This window comes from Erythranthe guttata, chromosome 11, assembly GCF_056151865.1.
Source record: "Erythranthe guttata isolate IM_541 chromosome 11, IM_541, whole genome shotgun sequence".
NCBI classification, from domain to species: Eukaryota; Viridiplantae; Streptophyta; class Magnoliopsida; order Lamiales; family Phrymaceae; genus Erythranthe; species Erythranthe guttata.
The window spans coordinates 3,016,248-3,031,399 of record NC_142543.1 but is presented as its reverse complement, the minus strand read 5'-3'; the positions used below and the strand labels follow the sequence as shown (position 1 = coordinate 3,031,399).

The 15,152-nt window shown below is 34.3% G+C and overlaps 3 protein-coding genes across 3 annotated transcripts; 1 reads left to right on the top strand and 2 right to left on the bottom strand.

Annotated features, from left to right (window-relative positions):
• Window positions 1–428: 428 nt before the first annotated feature.
• Window positions 429–3,581, bottom strand: LOC105965531 (acid phosphatase 1). The gene is made up of 3 exons (XM_012990089.2): window positions 3,003–3,581; window positions 1,207–1,416; window positions 429–807 (listed from the first exon to the last, which is right to left on the bottom strand). The coding sequence occupies exons 1-3, from the start codon at window positions 3,413–3,415 to the stop codon at window positions 630–632; spliced, it is 801 nt and encodes a 266-aa protein (XP_012845543.2). The 5' UTR covers window positions 3,416–3,581; the 3' UTR covers window positions 429–629.
• A 2,647-nt stretch (window positions 3,582–6,228) lies between these two features.
• Window positions 6,229–7,047, top strand: LOC105965444 (uncharacterized). The gene has a single exon (XM_012989981.2). It carries the CDS (start codon window positions 6,452–6,454, stop codon window positions 6,833–6,835), a length of 384 nt encoding a protein of 127 aa, XP_012845435.2. The 5' UTR covers window positions 6,229–6,451; the 3' UTR covers window positions 6,836–7,047.
• A 2,072-nt stretch (window positions 7,048–9,119) lies between these two features.
• On the bottom strand, window positions 9,120–11,598 carry LOC105965536 (DUF1005 family protein (DUF1005)). Its single transcript, XM_012990094.2, has 2 exons — window positions 10,872–11,598; window positions 9,120–10,149 (listed from the first exon to the last, which is right to left on the bottom strand). Exons 1-2 carry the CDS (start codon window positions 11,474–11,476, stop codon window positions 9,486–9,488), a joined length of 1,269 nt encoding a protein of 422 aa, XP_012845548.2. The 5' UTR covers window positions 11,477–11,598; the 3' UTR covers window positions 9,120–9,485.
• Between the last annotated feature and the right edge of the window lie 3,554 nt (window positions 11,599–15,152).

The window sequence follows — 15,152 nt, the reverse complement described above, 5'->3', positions numbered from 1 at the left end:
CTCTTCCTAAATATGCTAAGAGTTATCTTATCTAATTCAACTAATCATGTTCGTCTAATTATTTTATGCGATAAAAGGGAATAACTTGATATTGTATAAACTAAACAATAAAAAGAGGAGATTAATTTACAAGTTTCAAATTGTGAAATCATGTTGGTTGGCCTATTAAGTTTTTCTCACAATTAATGAATTTCTCTCTAAATTTTTCTTGTATTAGCAAATTAAGAATGGCGCTCTCTAGGAAGTGGAAGGAAAGTGGGTGATTGATATAGACACCGGAACAAACAAAGCCGAAGATGGTTCTGATTCAAAAGATGAGGGTGTAGGTGACCAAGATGTTCTGCTTTGAATTTAATTTATGGTGCTGGTGCTTTTGTTTTTTTGTTTTCTTTTTATGTCTTCAACTATCAAATTAATAAGACATCTCATAATTAATGTTTTGGCATTTGCCAACACATAGCACTTTTCGACCTTTTAGTTGCGTACAAAGTTTACACCAACAAGTACTTCATGACCTCAACGTTGTAGAGCCTGCTAAATGCTGAGTCATGAAAATGCTACTGAAAAAAAAAAAAAAAAAACCGAAAAATATTTGCACCGAATGATCAACGAATAACAATTACCCTCCTCTAAGCAATGTAATACAAGGGGTTAGGCAGTTTGAAAGATCGTTCCGCCACAGCAAATCCCGTCAAATCACTCCATTGATCGCCAGAATTCCCCCGAATTATGTACCCTTCGTCTTCTATCTCCTTTCTCTTCTCGGATTTATAGACTGAAGCAAGCTTACCTTGATCACCATCTCCCCTATTTCATACACATAAAATCTTAGTCATTAAGTAGTTCATCTTTGTCGATTTATTGTCGTAATAAATAATTTTGGATTAAAGAAAATAGTGAGCAAAATACTGAAAATGCCAAATTTAATTCGGGTAAATTGCAAGTTTAAGTAATTTGTTGGGATAAAAAGTGAATATATATTTTAACAACAAAACACAAGAAAACCAAAGAATGTTAATTTCCACAAAATTATTTTCACCAGGTTTTTCGTAGGAACCAAAACATACTTGGGATTTTATGCTCTTTTGCATTTTCATTTTCCTCGTTTTAAAATCCGTGATCCAATCAGAGCATAAGGGATATTTAGTACGAATGTAAGCCCACATGGAACGCGATAATCCAAAACAGTTACTATAGCTCATTTACCTCAAGATAAGTCTTTCCCAGTTGTTGAATCCAGCGAAACGGAGGTTAATTTCTGTAACATTCCTTTGAAATTCGCTCCGACCAGTCAATAAAAATACTGTGAATCCAAGATCCTGCAACTCATTGTACAATCTCAAGCTGGCTGATAAAGCAGGACCCACAGCTAAGTCGACCCAACTATCGAAAGAAAGTTCATCAAAAACCTCTGATCTGTATCCAGAAGAACACGTGAGTTGCATGCATGGAAAAAGCTAAAAAGCATTGGTTGAAATCAAGGAAAAGGTTCATATAGTTGGGCATTTATTAATACAACTTCAGCAAATTTTCAAAATTACAAATGCCTTAAGGAGGAATTGTTTTTCTTTTACAACACTCCCCCTCGAGTAGGTACAATTTCTATTATTGAAACAAATATCGAGAAGGTATTTGTAATTTACAAACTCAACTAGAATTTTTTTCTCCAAGAAATCGACCAAACTTCAAGGATAGTTTTTGTATGTTGAGCTAGTTATTAAATTATTTATCCAATATTAGGTATATAGATGTCTTGACAAAAAAAATATACGACGTAAGGTCCAAGCAAGAGTTAATCCAACGCCAACAGCCTCATATTCCAGCTGACCATTGTTCAGAATGAGTTTCACTCAGTGAAGATATTCATTACAACTTACAAGCAATTTAAACAAATAAAATCAAACAAAAACTACTTTAAGGCCTTGTTTGGTTGGGGAGATTGGCCATGATTAACTAAATAATGGGACTTTGTTTGATGTTTGTATCCCCAATAACTTGTCTGGTTGACCCGCAAATATTATGTTATCATGTCTTATCTTCCCTTTTAGGCACGTTTGTTTATTGGATCTTCCAAGGTCCATTAATATAATTGGGTTTCATCAGATTATTTAATTTTATCTTGGCAACCAAACGAAGCCTAAGGATAGTCACCTCCATAATTATAATACTAGGAGCAGTGGTTCTAAAATCCCACCAGTGTAAGGGTACTTGAACAGCACCGAATTATCCGTTTCCAGCATTTTATTAGCAACTAATTCCTTCAGATTCCGTAAATGCAAATTTCAGGTCAAGAGCCTGATATAGCAATTCCTTATCGTGCACGCACAAATATTCCCTTTCATTTATGAACATGGAGCCTGATTCTTGGATAGTAAGAAAATCTTAAACAAGAATCTTCGAAACACACTTCGATTGATATTTAGTTGGCAGGCCTTGTTCTTAGCAACCTTATGGTGAGTCGTTTATAAAAAGATATAAATCTGTTTTTGAAAATAATGAACACGTTTTACGAGTACTATTTGGTTGCCAAGATACGATTAGCCAAGATATAAAGTGTTTGAAAATCCAATTACAAGTAAGAATATTTTGCTTACATTCTCTCCATATTTTTCTCTATGACGTGGACTGACTTAAGCATCGGAGGGTTTTCGCCTGAACCAAGCTCTGGCGCCCTAACGTGCGTTTTTTTTTTCTACGCCCCGTTTCTACCAATTGAAGAAGATTATTGAAGGATTATTTCGGTTCTTGAATATTTATTGCAGGTTCCGGAATTATTTGAGGTGATTCGAGTTAACTTATTGTTTGACAGCATAAGGTCGAACACACAAATTCTCGAATAAACCAATGTTAGAGAGCTAATTTATTGGAGTGATATTAGAGAACATATGCATACACTTTACACACAGTTAATTCCTAATTAATTCCTAATTAATCAGGCAAACAAAATTAAATCAAAATATCTACAGCAATTATAAAAACAAAAAATTGGGGAGTTTAATTACCCGAATCCATGGTCGGCGTAGTACGGAACATTGGAAAGCAGCGTCTCGTCAATGTCAAAAACCCAGGCATTCTTTCCGTTGCCGGAAACTCCCACCGCCGTCTTGGCGAACGCCACCGCGCTGTCGGCGACGGCCTCCGACTCCAACCGGTACCAATCGCCGGCCAGGTACTCCTTCACGAAATCCACACACTTCTCCGGGACCTGAGTCCAGCTGCCGGCGTCGTTCGTCTCCACCGTGAACCTCCAGCCCTCGCAGTACAAGTCGGGTCCCCTCCGGCGGCCGGAGTCTCCATCGGCGGCAACTGGAGTCCCCTTATCCGGCACCATTTTGATCACTGACGGAGACGACGAAGTGGTCTCGATCGCGAGGATTAGGAGGAGAGAAACGATGCCCCATTGGATCAATGCCATGCCGGAAAATCCAACGAGATCTCGCCGGAAAAAAATGGAGATTTTCTGTGTTTTTCAGATCGGAGATAATTCGAGAAGAACTTTTGGCTGGGCTGTGATTGACTGTGGGCAGCTGCAGCATATCTGGCAATATGGGTGTTAATCGTAGTTAGTACTTAATCAGCACAATAATTAATTATGCAAATGTATTATTTAATTAAAAAATATTTTTACTTTTGTAATTGATTTAAGGATGTTTGATGTAGCTATAAAAAGTAAATTATTATTATTTTAGTTTCTTTAACATATCTATTATTTGCCACTATATTATAAGATACCTATTTTTGAATGTTTGATAATGCAACTTTTAATCTTGTTTCTCTTAAAATAAGTTGTTTTAATTCTAATTTAGGAAGCAACCATGGAAATTCCTCTTTTTAACTTAAAGTTGTATTGGTCATTTATATCCTTATTAATATTATCCAAGTCCAATTTATATATCTAAATAAGTTGTGAAGATCAATTTCTTTTGCAAATACATCAACTTATAAATTAGCTACTTGAAGATAATTTTTATGACAGTTACAGACATTCTAACTTTTAGAAATAAACGAGTATTCGTAACTTCACTCAAAATTATAAATTTCTACTTATTTACAACGAGTATTTGTTAACTGTAGATAATATTAAATAGTCATATGCTAAACATATATATACACGATTAGGGGTGTGCACGGGTCGGTACGGCTCGGTTTTTCCAATAAACCAAACACGTACCGATAATATCGGTTTCTCATATTTTAAAAACCGAATATGTCGGTTTTTTTTGGTTCGGTGTGAATCGGTTTTTCGGTTTTCGGTTAACGGTTTCGGTATCAATTCGGTTTATTTTCGGTTTCGATTTCGTCTATTTGTTCGAACCGGTTCGGCATAAAACCCATATATTTGGACTTTCATTATATTTTGAGAAAATTAACAAATAACAACCGAAAATTAACTAATAAAAAACACGTCACAACCAAAATTAATTAATAGAAAACGATGTCACATGGAGGCGCTCGAAAGATAGAGGCACGCTAGGGTAAGTATTTATAATATATATCAAAAATACATCATTTTGTATAAATCGGTTCGGTTCGGGAAATCGGTTCGGTGATTTTTAAATTCTCCATACACAAACCGATATTTTCGGTTTTTCAAAAAAAATTTACCGTGTATGCGGTTTTAAGTCGGGACGGTACATATCGACTCAGTTTTTTCAGTTTTCGGTTCGGTTTTTCGGTTTTTCGGTTTTTTTGCTCACCCCTATACACGATTGTGTTTGATTATGTTCAAATTTACTGTTAACAATCACCCAATATAAATAATTCGGTAAAACATCATTTTCCCCTCGAGCATTGCTCACACTTTTAAAAGAGGTAGAAATATATTTTACGCGTAAAAGACTCATAAGCAAAAGTGCAATTCTTTGAATTTTTTTCTTCAATCTTCCACATAGAACATGGCATAATTCCATTATGCACCCTTAAAATGTGGAATTTTGGCACTTTGCGAGTCATAATAAATCATTCACAACGCACTGAAAATAAATATTTAAAACTTAATAAGGGTAATTTCTTTTTTTTTTTATTGGTTTTCTTTATTTCAATGGTGCAAAATCAGAAATTAAATTATTATTTTCTTTCACTCCCACTATAATTTCGAGCTTACAAAATGTGAAAAAACAAAAATCACAATGAATTAATGAAAAGAAATATTTTCTTACAAAAAAATTATTCTGACCGATATTTTTTGTTTAATAATTAGGAAAATATTTGGTAGAAGTCTTTAAAAGAAAATATAATTTTCAAATAATTTGATACTAAATAGCTTAAGAATATTTTTTGTTCTTTTTTTTTTGTAAAAAGAAAACGAATATGTTGATTTATTTTTGCACTTTGTACTTTTGAAATGATAGATAAACAAAAAAAAATTAATTTGACCATCCCATAAAATAGGACTACAAATATTATATTACTTTCATGATCTTTAAAAATTCATTCGAGGTATATTATGCCTGATCATTGTCTTTCGAGGGTGCAAAGTGCTATAAAAAAAAATTTAAGGTACAAAGTGTCAATATATATATATATATATATATATATATATATATATATATATATATATATATATATATATATATATATATATATATTTTCCTCAAAAAGAAAAACGAAATTTGAACCGGCCAAGCCATCTTCCAGTCTCCCATATATGCAGTCAAAATGTTGTAGCCCACGTGACGACTGTTCACCATTTTCATTTTTCCATTTTTATAAAATATAAGCCCCTCTTGTTTGTATAATTAAAACCACCCATCGATTATGTATTATTTTACACATATACCCTTCCAATTACCTAGAAGTGTTCATCCGGTCAGTAAACCGATCGAATCGAATGAAAATTCATACATGTTGATTGTGATATTCAGTTTATTTTATTTTATATATGCAATATTAGTATTTAAACTAAAATTAATTAAAAAATAAATAAATAAATAAATAAATAAATATTTTTAATAAAATATTGGTAATTAGGTTATTTTGTCAAACCAAATGCTAAACAGTATGAAATTTTAACGTACTGCAATTTATGTATAATTTTACCGAATGAACGCCCCTATATTTATCAACCTGCGGATTTTTTCGTAAGATAATACATAGTTGAGGGGTGCTTGTAATTATGCAAATCAGAGGGGTGTTTTCGTAATTTTATTTTATCTCAGGGGTGGTTTATAATTTTGGCCTAAAATATAAATTAATATAATAATTGGAATGTAACCCACTATTCTACTTCTACCTCATTAAAAAGCCTTAAACCCAAACACACACACACACACACACAGAACACACACAATCACTCCATCGAATATTCGATTTCTCCTCCTCCCACTCCGGCGAATCCTTTTCCTCTTTAATTTCACACACTACACACAAATAAACACACTTCTCCGACTACTACGCAAAACCACATACATATATATATATCCGTTTTAATTATTACAACCATCCAGAAAAAATGGCGTCCGCCGGCATGTTAACTTTTCGGCCGCCCGCGGTGGTGCGAGCCAGCCGCACCACCGCCTCCGACGGCCGCAGAGCCGACTACGGCAAAAGGAATTCATCTCCGAATTGGTGGTCCCCACTCTTCGGATTCTCTTCCGATCCGGACTACATCAGCCCGGACGACGACAGGAAGAGCAAGCCGCCGCCGCCGTCGGCGGCGGCGGACGAAGATCCGAAGGCGGCGAAAATCCGGTTCAGCCCGGGCTCGTTCACGGAGAAGAAAGCAAGGCAGATGCGGAGGATGACGAACGAAGCGGCGTCGTTTCACGATCTCATGTACCACTCCGCCATTGCTACCAGGCTCGCCTCCGATTTCTCCGACCGCACCGATGCTTGAATTATTGCTTTATCCGTTACTTTTATTTATTTATTATTATTTATGTTTTTTTTTTCTTTTTTCTTTGAGAAATTTGTATAATATAGAAATGATTATGAGTGGGATCTGAGGGGTAAGCATGTAATTTTATAATGTATGCTTATGTAAATTTAAGTGGGATCACTTGTAAGATACGCAATGATTATTATTATTCTAATGATTTTCATTATCTATGGTGATGGCGATTCATTAAAAACTAAATTGACCTAATCTGAATATGGTCTTTATTAATTATTATAAAAAATAACTATGAACTTCTTAATAAGTTTCCCTAGAAAAATAAAAAAAATAATTGATGTCTCTATGCGTTATGTGTCATTGTTTTATCAATACATTGATTATAATTAAATGCCATTTGATGTTAACTTGTGCAATGGTTAAATAATTATGAATTTCTTAATAAGTTTACCAATCATCTCCTTTGCTAGTCGTCATTATCATCAACTTGCGGAGTCAGGAATTTAAGTTCGAGGAGTCGAATGTATTAAAAGAAAATCTTATGTTGGGGGCCATAGCCCCCTGATACTATACTGACTTCGTAATTATTATGATTGTTAATTAATTAATAGTTAGATGTTCAATAATAATACAGTGGTGACACACCAAAACAAAGACTAGTTTGGTTATCCATATATTAATTGGGATAAGGCGACCGCACCGCTAATCAATAGAAATCGTCCAACGTCGAGAAACTGCACGTGCTCGAATATGCTTTTGTTTCTTTTTGTGCGTTTCTAGGATATATCATATATATATATATATATAATTTTTTAATACTTCAAAGTTTATGGGCAAAGAAGAAAACAAAAAGGAGCGAATGGTATTTTGTTTATATTCACTGTGAAAGAACTATTCAATCCCGTGTATTTTGTTCACATTTTTTATACCAAAATTCTTGTATGTTTGCTTTTTATATGTAAAAATTAACGCATTTAAAGCGCGAACTTGCTGACGAGTCGAGCCCGAGCTTATTTTAAGTTGTTCGTGATCTCGCAGCTTTTTTTAATTTTAATTTATTTTTATTTTAAATATAATTATTATTAAATAAATAATAAATTCATATAAATAATTAAAAAATAAATTACATGTCATTTTTTATTATAATTTATGATAATGAATTTCTAATAATATTAATAAAAAAATTAAATAAAATGGCTTAGACTCAAGCTCGAGCTCAAACAAAATAATACTCGTAGAGCTCGAGCTCGTCAAAATAGATGCGAGCTCGAGTTCGGCTTGTTTACACCCCTACTTCAGACACTCTGTCATGCGCCAAAGGTTGGCCCGCCCATGTAGCAAATATACGTAATCCAATCAGGTTGGGTGAGTTGGGCCATGGGCCGCATGAGCCTGAACACAACTAGACGAGAGCCATTCATATATTCTTTACGTTTTGAAGTTTATTGTCACATGATCCATTATCTATGTTTGACTAGTTAAAAATTGGTACGAATATAATGCCTTCAAATAAAAATAACAAAGATGGGGTAGATATGGCATAAGTGGGCCGAATCTTACGAGCCGAACCGATCACCAGGAGATCGAGGCCTGGTCCGAAGCCCACCTCAACCGAGTAACTCTAAATACGGTTTTGTAAAGATTTAGAATCGTATCAAGAAGATCCCGAGACTTGCGGGAGACGTCTTCATTTTCGAAGGAAGGGAATCATGTACGAGACTGCCTTTGGAAACCCTATAGCTGGGTGTATTTGAGCTCTCAGCAATCATCTATCAAACCCTTATTCCGACAAAAAACATCTTCCTCGAAGATCTTCTCCGGCTGTCTAAAAGAAATAGTTGTTGATAGAAACTTGACCGCGTGCAAACGAGCACGGTCACTAACCTTTCAAATCACGTGTTTGAATTGAATGATCAACTCGCGTAAAAGTTTAAATTGTTAGGGAGGTGAAATATTTAATATAAGTTTTTAGATGATGATCATTCAACTGAAATAATTATATATATTAAAGTCATCATGTCATATAAGAAATCGTGCGTTCGAATGCCCGCGGGTTTTAGGACACGGTGAACTCCAATGAGGCTACATCTCTCTGACTTTCGATCACATGATGTGGTTACTCTAAGTCTTTAACAAATCGATCAACACGAGAGGTTGTTTTGCAATTCGAACAAGAACAAATTAAAGTAGCCAAATAAAAAAAAAAAAAAAAAAAAACTTATGTAATTAATTAATTATTGATTATCGAGTGATCACAAAATCAGCTCTCACCAAAGAATAGAAAGAATGAACTAAAAATAACATGTCTAATTACAAGAGTGGAAACTTCACATGAAGAAATCAGCATTAAGCTATCAATTCAGTACATCAAAATCTTTGTAGCTACCACACACACTCTCATCAAAGACAACATTTGTAATAACTCAGCCAAAAAAAATAAAAAAAAATAATTAAATAATTAAATAATTAAATAAAATCAAGAGGCAAGAAACAAGGAGATTAAAGGGCATCTCCCAAGCTCAAATCAAGGCTCCTCAAGCCAATGGTTTTCACTGCAAGAAGAACAATTTATCCAAAACAACTTTTCTCACAAAAAAATAATTCTCAGGTCTCGTCTGGTTGCCGCTATATATATCATACGAGGGACCGGCCCTCAGTTGATCGATTCTTGTTCATCGTGGCTAAACTCCTTCCTAAGCTTCCTCGAAAACAACCGACAAGCGTCCATACTAAGATCAACCGCCGCCGCCAGAGCCACAAACAGAGCCGCATCGGCCATGCAAGTCACGTGCTGCACCCCGACTTGAACAACTGGCTTACTCACTTTACCCTCCCCCTCCACGCTCGAACCCATCACAAACCCTCGATTCTTCAACAAGAAACTCAAAGCCGAATCACTCCTCGAATTATCAATGCTAAACTCCCCACCCTTCTTCACACTGACGGTCCCCTCCGCAATGGGGGCCCCACTCGTGAGGCCCGCGTCGGTAATGAGCTCGAATTTGTACCTGAGCCCGTCGGTGGGCCCGCGCTCCCTCCACGCCTCGAGCCGGCCCCACGGCTTCCAGCTGCTGATGGATACGCCGTTGGGGCACAGGATGAGCCATGCACCAGGATTGGACCGCGAAACGCGGTCCGATCCTGGTGATGGGACGAAAGGCGTGACCATCGACGCTGCGGCAACCGCGGAGCCGGATAGATCGTAGACTATAAACATCCAACCCTTTCTCTCTCTTCCTACTCGGTTGTTGTCTCTCTCACCGGAGAATGTTCTCGCCCACACCCGGTTGCTGGTGTTGAAATCGGAAGGAAGCGACCTGCGGATTTTAATTTAAATTTAATTTAATTTATTAATTTAATCAAAATTTAGGTCAATTAATGCATGAAGTCATGAACAAGAAAGGTGCATGTTTAAAGAATGCATAGCAAATCTTTGCACATGGAAAAGGGAATCCTTGACAGTTTATTAGTTTAACTAATTAATCACTATTAATGGCTTAATAATTGTCTGTTTGACCAAATCAAACAAGATTCCGACAGTAGATTTATTAGATACCCGTGAAGCAACCTTGATTAACAATATTATAAACACAGATTAATCCCTTTTAACACCAATTAATCAGAATTATAGTGAATACTAATTATTTATTTTAATCTTTTCTAATTTATTTTATTACTCAAAAATCATGTGACCACTCACATGTTCTGTGTGCCTGTTTGCTCACTACTACAAGCAATTTGCATGCATTATATAAAGTCAAAGATCATGCACAAGTTGTTTTATTACACCATAATATACCTGTTTTTATTATTAATTTTCTTTAATTTTGTCACAGGGGTAAAAATGAAATTAAACCAAACTATGAAATTAACGCTTTTTTTTTTAATAATAAATTTATAAAAATAAATAAACCAATGAAGGGTAATTAGTGGCTATTGGACCAAAAACTCCACCACCCGTGGCGTACGTTAGCACATGATGAGAAATCATTAGATAAAAATGCGCCGCATGAGGTGCATGATAGATGGATTTACTTACCGGGACCTATTACTCCTGTCGGCGTTGAACTTGCAGCTGAAAACCGGCTGCCTTATATTCCCCTGAATCTGGAAAACCACCGGACTGCACTCCGGTTCGCCCCCGAACTGGAACACGAACCGGGGATCCGGTTCAGACCGGACGGTCAAGTGCAACCTCGCCGCCGGCTCGGTGCCAGCGGCGCCGCCGTCAAGTTTCACCCAACCGTTTTGATAAACGCACCCCCTCGTCTGGAGATTGCCTAGATTCACGCAAACCTGAACCGAGCCGAGAAGCTTCCCGCTCGAGACGCCGCAAGTCCGGCCCATGCGGCCGGTGAAGACGGAGAGTTTGATGGTGGTGGCGGGTTTGGAGGAGATGCGGCGGAGGGCGTCGGGGTCGAGGTGGAACGTGGCGGAGGAGGGGGATGATTCCGGTGGGTCGCCGCCGGCGATGCAGAGTGGGAGGAGGGCTGTTTGTGAAGGGAAGTTCTTTATCTTGAGCTTGGCGTAGCATGGGGTGGTGGAAGGGTGGATCCCTGAACCGGCGGCGGGCTTGGCGGCGGCGGCGGGGAGTTTCAGGGCTAATGATTCGACGATCAAACGAACAAACGGGCACGGATCCATTTTACGCTATGAATAATAAATTTTGTTTCTTGATTTAGAATTGTGATTTGGGAAGAAGAAGAAATCTGAAAATTGAGTGTCGGCTCAACTGAGAACTGTTTCTTGTTTGTTTTGTATTCTCTGTTGTGAAAACTATATGAATATGTTTTTCTCTTTTTTTGTTGGCAAGGAAGTTCAATTTATCCTTCTCGTCAATATATCGCCACGATATGATACCCTTGGATTTATCGGATGTATTCCTTGAATTGAAATAGGATGAACTACATCTACCACCTCGATGTTAGGTGAAATTACAGAATACACCCTCCAATTTAAAAACATTAAATAATAGGGTAAATTATATATACACGCCCGAAGACATGCTAAAAATAACTTTAAGGTCCATATCGTATTGATAATTACAGTCGCACCCCTAAAATAATTACCGGAGCCAAGATTTCATGTCCTGATGAACGATATGCACTATTATGTTTCTCGAGGGGCTTTTACTGTTACCATATATGAAAATTTGTAAATCATATATGAAATAATAAAGATTTGAGAAATTTTAGAAGAGTCATGTCACCCTTATCTCTATGTTGACTCTACCACTACCTGAAACTACTAGTCCGTTAGAATTCTAACGGAATAACTTATCCAATGCACTATTCTGTTAGGGTTCATAACAATGTTTCGGGGGTGATTGTAATTACCGATAATATAGGGATCTTAAATTTATTTTAGCATACCTCGGGGGTGTAGGTTTAATTTACCCCTAAATAATATTTCTATTTTTACTGAATATTTTTTTAATTAAAAAACATAAGAAAACTATCAATATTGGAAAATAATATTGTTGTTTTGAATTATGAATACTAGCATCTTAAATTTATTTTAGCATACCTCGGGGGTGTGATGCACGGGATATTATTTAAATAGTGAAAAAATAATCAATTTTAATACATAATAAGAAAATATAGTACACTAATATACTAATATAGTAAAATTTAATAATATAGTATTATTCATATTTTATATAACATTAGTTTTTTTTTAAATAATTACATAAGTATCAATAAGGTAATATTCTTCAAAGGTTAGTTTTAATTTTGATAATTGTTAAAAATTATAGTTAGAAATTAATAGAGAAAAAATATTAAAAATAAATAATTACGGAAATACCATTATAGTTTTTTAGGGTTGCCCAAATATCTTTTTTCTTGAGACGGACAATGCAATGACGATGTGGACACATGTGAGAATTATTTGTGGCCCTATGACAATTATTTTTTATCTCTTTTTTCAAAAAAATAATTTACATAATATATATATATATATATATATATATATATATATATATATATATATATATATATATATATATATATATATATATATATATATATATATAGTGATTAGGATGTTATGAAAATATTTTTGGAGAAAAACAGAAAAAAATAATGTAGAAAAAACGGTAACAAATATATAATTTGATTTTGTTTTATTTTTAAATGCTAAATTGATGACATGCAACATGTCTTGTATTTTCATTATTTTGATTCTATTTTATTCATCTTATTGTGACGACAAAATGGCGATAATTTGATGAGATATTGGCGAGAAAATAAGGTCCACCTGAGGTTCCCCAATACAGCTAGACTATGATTGTCACCATGTTATTTCCAGCTGGATTTTTCATTATTATTTGAACCCTTAATTATCCTCTTCATATTTCAATATAGTATATACTTTAAAAAAATATTTATTATTACTCAAAAAAACAAATATTAAATAAGGAAAATTCTAGGCTGTCATTAGATTAACAATTACAGGTGGCTGCTACAAAACGGCGCCATTGAATACATACACAGATTTGATCCAATTTCTCCCATATAAAATTAGGAAATTGTTTAAAGAATTGTTTGGTATTTCCTCTTATCATCCATGTACACACTCACTCGAATATTTAGGTAGGATTTATGTTGTATTTCAAATTAATTGTTGATTAAAAAAGAATTTTAATGTATATTATCTTTCACTTTACAATTTTAATATTGTATTAGTTAACTTATTTTTATATTTGTGTTTGTGCTCCTAAATTCAATAAAACATTGATTCTTTAGCAAATTACGGTCACCCCATTGAGGTAAGGTCAAATTATTAAAAAAAAACATTCATTGTGTTTGGGTAATTACAATCATCCCTCTCAATTATGGATTTTTTTACACGTCCATCCTCATGGTGTTAAATTATACAAAATTTCTAGATTTTGTGGAATATAATGTTCTATAGTTTATACTCGTTTTGTGCAAAAATGCAGTTTGTGATGCACCACAATCTGATATGTACAAGCCAAGAGACACGTTTTATGATCATCTCGTTTCAAAGCATGGAGCTCGGATGGAGTAATTAAATGAGTGTAAACTGGAAAATATTCCACACAATCTAAAAGATTGCACTAAATTTAACACCGCAAAGATAAAAGTATAAGAAGATTATTTATTAAAGGGGTGGATGTAATTACCCAAACATGAAGAAAAAAATCGTAATTTTACGTAATTTACCTTTAACTTTTACAAGTGAATTAATTAATAATTAAAAAAAAATGTTAAATGGCAATCCAATCTTATCACTTTTTGCTTCTAACAACCAATACGCATTTAGTGTCGAAACCTTAAACGATAATTATTTTAAAATTTGTAAAATAATAAGATGAGGATGTAGTTGTTTAAATGAATAGAATAATGTACCAAAAACCTTATAAAAATCGAAAGAAGAACGTATATATGATTCCTAGGAATTAACTTTTGAAGGATTTTGTCCGAACAACAAGAACAAAGGTGTGCATTCACATTGTTTCCTTTAATTTGCTTTCTCTTATTTCATTAAGAACTTACAAGTTACAAGCTTTGCATTAATAAAGCAAAAGTTATATTATATTATTAAAATTATTATACGAGAGTATAGGTTATCCAATGCATCTATATGCTTGGTTGCGGGTTCCTTCATCATAAAAAAATATAATTGATTATTTTATTTGTACATCGCAATTTCCATACAAATACAAAATATTAAAATTTCGGAAACTCTCTCGATTATCAAAGTTTAGGTGGTGTTTGAAAAGATTTTGTAAAAATAAAAATTAGTGATCGTGAGCCACGTTTGAAATAATTACTTATTTCATCTGTCAATTACATTGAATGGTATCAATTAGTTACGGCTCCAACTTATATCGCGGATTTAAATTGATTTAAATCTTGTCAACCAAACATGTTACTAAATTCTACTATTTAGTCAATATGCCTCAATCACTGCAATAACCAAATGAGGCGTAAGTGTTTTAAAATTGGAGAACCAACTACAACCATATTTTCGAATTATAACTTAAAAGTTACTTATTAAATTATTTTAATAAAAGCAGGAAAAAAAAACTTATAATCAATTTTCAAAAGCTTTTACAATTAATCATCACAAGAGAGTTGTTGGCATGATTACCAGTTAGTTGACTCACAATAAAATATATCAATAGAAAATTTTCTCATCACACCTATTTTAAATTGTTTAATATTTTTATTAATCCAATTATTTTGTCTCATCCAATAAAAATAAAATTAAAATTAAATTATGAAAAGCTGAGCTAGTAAAGGTAAGAAGCTGCTGTAATAAACAATGTGACCTTAAAAAGAACAATGGTGGG